The 10,221-nt window shown below is 38.1% G+C and overlaps 1 protein-coding gene across 1 annotated transcript; it reads right to left on the reverse strand.

Annotated features, from left to right (window-relative positions):
* Positions 1-544: 544 nt before the first annotated feature.
* LOC101394212 (tripartite motif-containing protein 43-like) lies at positions 545-8,467 on the reverse strand. Its single transcript, XM_087434026.1, has 6 exons — positions 8,066-8,467; positions 7,272-7,367; positions 3,901-4,131; positions 3,391-3,413; positions 2,428-2,525; positions 545-1,125 (listed from the first exon to the last, which is right to left on the reverse strand). The coding sequence occupies exons 1-6, from the start codon at positions 8,465-8,467 to the stop codon at positions 632-634; spliced, it is 1,344 nt and encodes a 447-aa protein (XP_087290152.1). The 3' UTR covers positions 545-631.
* Between the last annotated feature and the right edge of the window lie 1,754 nt (positions 8,468-10,221).

Consider the following 10,221-nt stretch of genomic DNA (forward strand, 5'->3'; position numbering starts at 1 on the left):
TACCTTCTATATCTATTAATTTACTCAAACTCTTATTGAATGTCAATCATATCTTAAGTTTTGTTACCTACTTGAAATATATCTGTATGTAGGGGAGACATAACCTTCGCTTATAATAGGTAAACTAGAGGGAGGCCAATATTAGGTTGTGAGTTTTACAAAGAAAAGTACAAGGTGTTCTGAGTACACACAACAAGGTGACCTCATTTGTTCCAGAGCTTAAAAATAATTCCATGTAGAAGAGATTTTAAAACTGAGACTTGATGCAGACACTGACTTAGCAGATGCAGAGCAGGAAGAAGTTAATTCCAAGTCTTTAAGAAGAAACCTGTGCTCTTGCATTAACCCAATAAGCTGAGTAAACACACCCAGCTATCCTTTCACCTCCAGCCACCTTAGAAATCAAGTGAAAAGACAAGACACAGAATAAAGATTGCATAGTATTCTGAGATTATTTTTATTTAAAGAAAACCAACAAATTCATAGACTTAACATTATCAGCCCTTTTGAAAATAGTCAATATGTTTTATAAAGGAAGATGCAGTTAAACAAAATCAAGTAGGCACTAACTTAGCTATCGTGGGTCTTGGTATTCTTGACAAATGTGGTCAGGTTTCTGCCCTGTCCCTCATTATGGGAGTCCACAGCAAAGAAAAGGCTTGAGAAGGGAAGAGAAGGAGCACGAGAGGAAACTACAAATGAGGGACCTATCGGCCACATTAACAAAGCTCACTGTACCACATTCGTAATCCAGGAACACCCCCACGCAGCCTACAGGCCTTTCTACGTACTGAGGCAACACTGGGGAAGAGGTAAAGAGACTGCACCCATTGTCGTCTTTGACACAAAAAAGGAGAAAGATTCCGTCTGAGTCAAGGACCATGTCATTCCTCATTGTCCAAGAATCATTACAAAATCCAACGACCCAGTTCCAACAGTCCCCCACATACACCTCCCAGTAATGTTGGCCAGAAGTGAATGACTGGGATCCCCAGGCAAGAAAATATTTAGATCTTGCTGAATTATTGGCAACTTCAAGATGATCAGTACCAAAGAGAAAACGTTTCAGATCTTCAAACAGTGGGATGTGACCAGTGACTACTTCATTATCCAAGGAAACATACACTGCAGGAAGAAGGAAACAGTCACCTTAACAAATGGTGTTATAAACTCCTGATGGACATGGGCTTTACCTAGCGTCTTGGTTTCCTAGCTTATCACTGGAAATGGGCCAGGACAGTGAGAGAGATTTAGAAATCTACTGTAGCCCAAGGTCTGTAGGTCTGGCTTCATAACAGGAAAGTCTTTAACTAGACATAATGAGAGAAATTATTGAATTTTCTGGAAATATACAAAGAAGAGAGAGATTGCTAAGCTTTCTCTGTTATTTTCTCTGAAACATTTGAAATTAGGAGCTCACTAATAATTCACAGTCAGTTACAAAAGTAGCCTGCCCATCTCCTCAGAAAATATAAAATAATACTAATTAATAAGAGAATAATAATAAATATTATTATTACTCCTAAAGAGTGATCACTTTGCCTCAGATTTAAGGATTTTTCACTAAAGCATGCATCTAAAATAAAAAGAAAGAAAAAAATCATATTTTTTTAAGAAGTGGTTTCTTTGTGAGAATTTTCTTTTGAGAAGAAAAAGCACAAATCTAGTGAAATAATACATTTTCAGCTTACTTTGTGGATGTTGTGTATAAGCATTCATTTCACGTATTTAATACATTGATTATACCAAATATATTTATATTAATATGAATAAACTATGCTCTTTATAAAGTGCATTTAGGGGCCGGCCCCATGGCATAGTGGTTAGGTGCGCACGGCTCCACTGCTGGCGGCCTGGGTCCCTATCCCGGGCATGCACCGATCCACCGCTTGTCAGCCCATGCTGTGGTAGCATCCCACATAAAGTGGAGGAAGATGGGCACGGATGTTAGCTCAGGGCCAGTCTTCGTCAGCAAAAAGAGGAGGATTGGCATGGATGTTAGCTCAGGGCTGAACTTCCTCACAAAAACAAAGAAGAAACAAAAAAGAAAAGATGTAGTGCGTTTATTTCAAAAAGTTTTAAAAACAAAAGTTAAGTATCTCACTACCAACGATAACCACACTTACCTAAAACATGGAATGTACATGCAGATTTACATGTTTCACATGAACGGGTGACACTATGCTTCAGCATGCCACAGGCCATCAAATATCTTGTCTTACTGTTTATTTCCAGATAGGTTATTACAATCTATGATATTTGGCTTTTCTCTATATATCAGTTAGTTTTTTCCCACATATATTACTTTTCTATAAAGGCAGATTGGGTAGTAAAAGTTCCCAGAAAAGAAACCATAGATTGAGCACAGCGGAAAGATTACTAACAGAAGGGAACGTGCAGCTGTATCACCAAAAGGCTGCCTGTTACCTTGGAATCGGTCGAGCCTGCCTATCAGCCCAGTGATGGGCCATGAACTGAGCTGTGGGTCCACAGGTTGGGGCACGTGCAGCTGCACCGACTCACTCCTGCAAAGAAGGACACTTAGTTATTCTTGCTGAGATCAAAGATTTCATCACAATGATTATATCTACATCCTAAGGAAGATGTTTCATTAAAATCCTCATAATTAGAATCAGGGGTTATGAATGTAACTCCACGAACTAGGGAATGAAGCAACTATTGATTAATTTTGTGAATTAATTAAACTAAATCCAATCCCACCTCCTAACACTTCAATCCTAGCACACAATTCAAAGCAATCATGACTGTATCTGGTTCCTCTCAGCCAATCAGAGAGCTATGCACAATGGCCCCAAATTGAGGACAGTCAGGAAGGGCACTTTGATTTTTAATCCACACCAGTCACCACTGAAATGCTCAGTGTCTATCTAACCACAGCTACAGGGTGAGGAGCTCAGCTTGGGCAGGGATTCTGCTTCTGAGGACCTAGCTTCACTTAGTGCGTCAAACAGACTTTCCATTTGAAGCTGGAGGCTGCCATGTGCTACACATGGAAGCCCCAAACCCTTGATGATCCTCCCTATGCCTGTTCTCTCCCTGCTCCCACTGTAAACTTCTCTGAAATACTTAATCTCCCATAATCTTGTCATGACTTTGGGGCATATCCTTAATGTGTTTTTACATTTCTAAAAATTAAAGTCAGGAATGGTAGCTGTCTTCATGCAACTTTTGCCCAGAACCTTGCAAATAAAATGCCTGCCCAACTTCGCCTTCAACAAAACAACAAAACGTTTCTACCTTTATGAGAAAGGAAAAAGAAATATATTATGAAAGAGGTTATATTATCATACTAAATTACGCTCCCATTTCAGCATCAACAGTCTGATCACTGTTACAATTCTCAAACCTTTTATATAGGGGCAAACTTACCTTTTCAACGTGTTTTCAAAATGCTGTAAAGAGAAAAACAGACAAGATAAAGACTTAGTATACGTCACAAGATGCATAGTGGAGACTTAATTCTTATTCCCAAGCGTGGGAGAACCCAAGTTTCAGCAAATCGTATCATGTACATGGAAACAGAAAGGGAAAATGAATCGTAGATTGCAACATTTCTCCCAAATTCCCAAATTGTTGCCAGGTCCAGATACATATCCATATATCTTCAGACAAGCTTCTCTGTTGCAGTAGTTCAGTAGTTGAATGTGTATTTGGAGAATTGTAGAAGAAATTATTCTCTAGGACTTTTTTTTACCTACTCTTTCACAAACCTTTGTTGTTCTTGTGTATGGCAAGAATGACCCTTAGTAGTTAGCATTACCCAGACATGTCAAACCCTTATCACAGCATCAGAAAGCCTCATTCCAAACATGTGATGGAAGACAAAGAGAACCTGGGCAGTATCAAGCAGCACCGCGACTCTCACTCCTCAGTCCTTACCTGGAGCAGCTCCATGTCTGGTTTATGGCACATGTCCTTGAGCTCCTCATACATTCCTCTTAGGAGTTTCCCTCTTAGGTCCATGCTGTCTTCACTTTGCTTGAGTTGTTGCAAAATCTCTTTCCCTTCCTTTTCTAGTGTCTCCAAATGATCTTTCTCCTCCTTGTAGAGCAATGGACACACCTTCTGATATTCAGCACGGATCATCTTCCTCCGTAGAGTCACATAACCCTGAAGTGACAATGGATTAATTAGATCATATATTCAGGCTGATTTTATCCATGTCTCATTATCTACCGTTTGTCTTCTGACATTTAGCAATTTGGTACATTTATTGAAAACAGAAATTTAGGGACTCCTTTCTTTTTTCTTTTTTTTTCCCCACTCATTTGTTTGTTTATTTGATTGCACTAGAAGCCAAAATCTTGACTCAAATAACTACTTTCCCTCAAATATCCACATTTTCTTAAAAACAGGTACTTGTGATTTAATGATTGTCTTATATAGTACTACTCAATCCATTTGGTCTCTTTTATCCTCAGATATTTTAGCTACAGAATGACTCCATGTTTTCAGAAAATAATAGCAAATATCACTTGGTAGAATCAGATAAGACATTTCTAAAATTTTTACTTCCAGGGCAGTAAACTGCATGCAAACCAGAGCCTTGGGTGTATGAGTGTGGCTTGACGCTTCCTGTCCAAGACTATGCACTCCACGCCTTAGCTGACTTCTGCACTATCCTTAGAGACGTTGGTGAATAGACAGCCACCTCCCAGTAGTAATTCCCTGCTCTGCACTCTTTTTTCATTTCCTCTTTCCCTTCTTTTCTCTCAACTTTTAAACATGGGTTATTTTCTCACATTGTATTGAAAACAAAATAAAATATCCACTATTGATCCAATGTCTTTATTTGGCTTTTGTGCTGTCGTTTTTACCTCCAACAAAGCAGATTTCTTGATCCCAGGTGTACATTCACTGTACTCACTTATGAAACTCTCAATCTTTCTTCAAATCAATGAAATCTCTCTTCCATTCCCAACATGTTAATGAAACCACACTCTTCATTTCACCAAGAACCTCCTTTGCTAAAGCCACATATTTTTTATATGCATGTTACTAAGAAGTTCTTCGTATTTCACCAACTCTCCTTTCTATAAAACCCACATACCACGGGCTCCAAACAAATCTCTCTCTCTTAGTTTTCCCTCCATCAATTTACGTTCACCAGCTCCTGTCTTCCAAGTGGACCCATTAATACAGGGACTCCTCAAGTTATCTTTCCATGTGAAAACTTGATTCTTTTCTTTCTAAAAACTCTCATGCGGTATCCGTCTATTACAATGCCTAGACTATGCTGACAACTGTGAAATGGCCCTGTCCAGGCCAAATCATCCACAAAAGTCCAACCTCATTCATCCAATTTCCTACTGTGTATTTCTGCTAGGATATCTCACAGGAACTTAAAGTGCGGCATTTCTCAAACTAAATTTATCTTAACGCAAACCAACTATACCTCCTCTGTTTCTAACCTTAGTGATGCTCCAATTTGAAAGCAGAACCCATATCACTTTTTTATTTTACCTTTGTAATATTCCACATCAAACAAATCACATTTTCTACCATAAGGAATATCCCTTGAGTCCTTTCACTTCCTGTTATCTGTGATAATCCACTCCTCATCTTTCCTTTAAAGATTCCTCACTTATTTCCTACTTGCTTTCTTGACTTTCATTTTGAAGTCTTCCACTCAATGATCTCTCTAAACTACAATCTGAATAAACTTTCCAAAAAAGTATTGTGATCATATTTCTTCTTTGCTTAAGCTCCTTTAGAGGTTTCCATTTGTATTCAATATAGTTCAACTACTTAGCATATATTAGATGAACCTTCAGTAAAAACACAACAAATTACCTGTCCCCTTACTCTACTCTCCACTCAGATGTTTCTCTTCATTACACCAGTCATAGGAAATGTCAGTGCCCAATAAAGTTCTGGTTCATCTTACATGCAGGTCCAGCACTTAACATGCTTCACTCAAGCCTACTTCTCATAAATGTCACACTCAACTTTTAGGTCTGACTTCAAATTTCTCTACTCTCACTCATTCTGCTTCATATCAGGAGCTTCACAATGGAGAACAAAAGGCAAGTGCGGTATGGGAAAATAATAAGTTTAGTTTGAGATGTATTAAGTTATCTCTTCCTGAAAAACTATTTCCCCAAACAGCCATGTGCCTCAATTTCTGACCTCAGGCAGGTACCTGCCCAAATGTGATCTTCCATAGTAAGGCTTTTCTGATCACCATATGTAAAATTTAATTTTGTCAAAGCTACTTTATTTATTTACCTTTCCCGTTGTATTTTTCTCAAAAGCAACTATCACAATGGATCATACTATAAATTTTATATTTTGACTGTTAATTGTCTCCCGCCACTACATCACAAGCTCCTTGAATGCAAGAAAATCTGTTCCTTTTGTCTACTTCTATATTGGCTTAGAACAAAATTAGTAAGACACAGTAGGCACTGGATATTTCAAAGAAAAAATATTAAGTTATATCTTTAAGGATATCACCTTAAATAATCAAGAGAACTTTATTATAGCTCCTTGTCATTCACACAGCCCCATTTTGATTCCTTTATTAATGGTGAGAAGTGTCTTTAATAGTGTTTGTTTATATATTTCCATCAGAAAATTTTACTTCTCTAATGAGCATATAGATGTACTTTTATTTCACCTCCCCTATTAATGGTGTTCACCCATATTTTTGAATCAACAAAGGATAGATTCAGATTCCTCAGCCGTGTATTTAGGTCACATTTTGAACCAACCTGTGCTACACTTCCAGTTGCATCTCTCGGCGCTGTCCCTCATATAATACGTGAGTTAGCCAATATGAGTTTTGTAAAATCCCAACTTCCCCATGATTCCTCTAGTTTCTAGTCTTCAGTTCTCACTTATTTACCTACTGGATATCCCCTTGAATATCCAATTTCAAGTTGTCCTTTACCATGCAAATAATCAGTGAATATCTTCCTGAATATTCAAAGATTTTATTTTCTTTTGAGAAACCCTGTGTTTATCTCATCCACTAATTATTATATCCCGTGATGACAGTGATTTTTCTCTACATTTTGGTGTGTTGCAGTGTTCTTCAGGAAATAAAGCCTTTTAGTTGAATATTATGATTTCAGTCTATATCCTAACAAAGGGACAGTCTTATCTGTACGTGATTAGGTGGAACTCTTTTTGCTGTCGGTCAGTCACTCGTAGAAGACCATAAACATTATGATTTTAGCTCAAGTTCCTATTGTACAATCACTACGTGTCCCAAGATTGTGCTGAAAGAAACAGAATCCCTTGCTCACCTCCCATGTTCTGATTTTGCTGGTTTCTCTGTTGAGATTTCTCTGATTTTCTTGTATCTTTTCCCACACAGACCTCATTTGCTTCAGGAGATTTTGCTGCAAAAGCACCATAAATACGAGCATCAGAGAAGCTGATATTAAAAATATCAGATCCTAACAGATGTAGCGGGGGGGAATGTAAGATAAATAATCACTAAAGAGGGCAAAGAGCCAATGCATTTTCATTGTTAAGCTCAATTGTCAAATAGGGGAGACTTTTTTAACCATAGAATAAACCTATAGTTGTAAAGCGGGTTTAACCATGAAGGAAACTGGCCCTCAAGCTTTGTCACCTAACCAATTTTCATTAAGTGAACCCTGTCTCAGATTTTAGTTGTTGTGATGCTACTTCTTATCTCCTACTATCCTATATTTTAGCTAAAAGACAATGTTTCTAAATAGATTCCATTAGATTAGTGTTTTCGTAATCATGGTTATAGTGGGCAATAATCATCACTGAAATTAACAGATTTGTCCACCTTGGTCTTACACTGAATTATCACAATTTCAACCATGATTGACATCATCACCACCATCAACTAGAGTTGTAAGATTTTAAACCGTAAATATGTAAGTGCTGTAAGATTGAGAACGTTCTTTCTTCAAAAGTTTATTGTAGTGCTTGGCTCAAAACACTAGTCAATATCTGCTTTATATGTCACATGCAGGAATAATATTTATATTCACTTTCTTTTTCATAATCTCTCAGATAGCGGATCCCCCAGGTTCAAACTTCTCTCACAGCCATCGCTTACCCGGTATTCCTCAGCGATCCAGTCAACAGAACAATGTCTGTGAGCCACGTGCTCCTCAGCCTTACAGCAGAGCAAACAGAGTGCATCCTTGATAACCTCACAGAAAAAGTTCTTTGTTTTCAGGTGTATCTCACACATCTGTTCTGCAGAGCGTGGGAATTGGTAGGGTCTTGCCCGTCTGGCAAGGAAGACCCGTGTCTTCAAGACAATGTTGGTTTTAAAGGTCGTTTGATGTGATGTTTCCCTGCACACAGGGCAGCGAGGAGGACGTGGGGCTTGCTCCCAGCAGACACAGAGACAAGGCATACAAAAGCTGTGCCCACAGCCTATGGTGACTGGGTCTATGAAATAATTCATGCACACGGAGCAGGTCAACTCATTCTGGAAGATGTTGGAAGCCATGTTGCTAAGGAGAGAAAAGAAAATTATTTTGTCATGGGCCTTCAAAGAAGTGCACTTTCAAAACCATTAAAAACACTAAGGAGCATGAGAATTATTCCTGTTTGTACAAATACACTAGTGTGTATGGCAGGACAGACTATGCATTGCTTATCACAGACAGAGGATGCTGAGGAACAGAGAGTCCTCATACGCCAGCATATTGATTTGTCAAATATAGCCTTCCCATCAGGGTTCCAGCTCCCTAGTACAATTCCAATTTGTTCATTTATGCCCTCTGTTCTAAATGGACTTAGGAATCAGTAGTTCAGATCCAATGCCCTGCCACAGAGTGTGGGTCATATCTCACCTAAAGCCATCATCCTTATCCCTTTGCCAGTGATTGGTTATATGGCACTTTGACCCTATTTGGCCAATGAGGTTTAAGGAAATATTATTAGGAGGATCTTTAAAAGGTTTATTTGCTCCTGAAAAGAAACATAAGGAAGAGTCAACTGTTTTATGCTCCTCTGGACAGTGTTTGAACCTGATGCATGAAAGTGTCATTTTTTTTTTTTTTTTTTGGTGAGGAAGATCAGCCCTGAGCTAACATCTGTTGCCAATCCTCCTCTTTTTTTTGCTGAGGAAGATTGGCCTTGGACTAACATCGGTGCCCATTTTCCTTTACTTTATATGGGACACTGCCACAGCATGGCTTGCTGAGCAGTGCTTATGTCCACGCCCAGGATCTGAACTTGTGAACCGAGGGCTGCTGAAGCCTAGTGGGCAAACTTAAACACTGCACCTATTGGGCTGGCCTCAAGGTTATCATTTTGTCACCACAATGTGCACTTGCCTAGAGAACAAGGAGACACCCTGAGGATGACAGAGAAATGAAAGACCTGGGTCTTTGATGACATCAACAAGGCATTAACCAACTCTGCGACTGACAATCAATAAATGTAAGAGGAACTGAGAAAACAGAAAAATCACATTACCATCATCATAATTAGTAATATATTCAGGCAAGAATCGTCAGTGGATGTGAAAACCACTTGGTAAAACAGTATCAGCACAAAGAGTACTTTTTAATAAGTTTTTCACTTTATTATCATCAAGTAACATGTTAAATTATGTATTTAATTAAAAAATATGTACTTTCAGTAACCATAGATCATGACTAAATATTTTGTATAATTATATGGCTGCTGTTATCTTCCCTGTCTATGAGAACTTGAACGAGAGGGGTTGAATATTTTCAAGGCTGAAAACTTATTTTTGGTCCAAAATACATCAAGTCAACAATTGCTTTATTGAATAATTGTAAAATCAGCTTCAAGGTACCTCTTTGAAAAATAGGTAGCAATGAGGTGATGATGCCTACAGATATATTTATAAATAAAAGTTCGTGAGGGGGATTTATGGACTTCCAATCATGACCACAAAATTTCCAATGATATAGAACATAAAGCCATTCACTCAAACATGCCTAGAATGAGGAGATAGCCTGAGGTACAGGGAGAAAGGTTAGATTAGCCCCATGTAGAACGGGTTAGAAACTGGCCATGAATTCATTATGAATATAATCATTTGTAGATTGATAACATTAATGATGATAATATTAAAATGATAATAGGAGAAACTAATATGTACCCTTTATGAATTCTAGGCATTGGATTAACTCCTCTTATCTGGGTTACCTACTTTAATCTCCTGAAAAATATTATTAACTCATTTTCTATTTTTACCAAAACTTTCTGATGAGGAAACTTGACATA

This window comes from Ceratotherium simum, chromosome 7 (genome assembly GCF_057802395.1).
Source record: "Ceratotherium simum simum isolate JZ-2026a chromosome 7, ASM5780239v1, whole genome shotgun sequence".
Classification (NCBI taxonomy): Eukaryota; Metazoa; Chordata; class Mammalia; order Perissodactyla; family Rhinocerotidae; genus Ceratotherium; species Ceratotherium simum.

What these genes read in the sequence shown, in the direction of transcription:
- LOC101394212 (XM_087434026.1), bottom strand. Translation starts at nt 8,467, where the DNA reads ATGGCTTCCAACATCTTCCAGAATGAGTTGACCTGCTCCGTGTGCATG. An exon ending in GGATCGCTGAGGAATACCGG is followed by an intron (nt 7,368 to 8,065) that starts GTAAGCGATGGC and finishes GTGCTTTTGCAG; the next exon opens with CAAAATCTCCTGAAGCAAAT. An exon ending in CAGGCTCGACCGATTCCAAG is followed by an intron (nt 1,126 to 2,427) that starts GTAACAGGCAGC and finishes TTCTTCCTGCAG; the next exon opens with TGTATGTTTCCTTGGATAAT.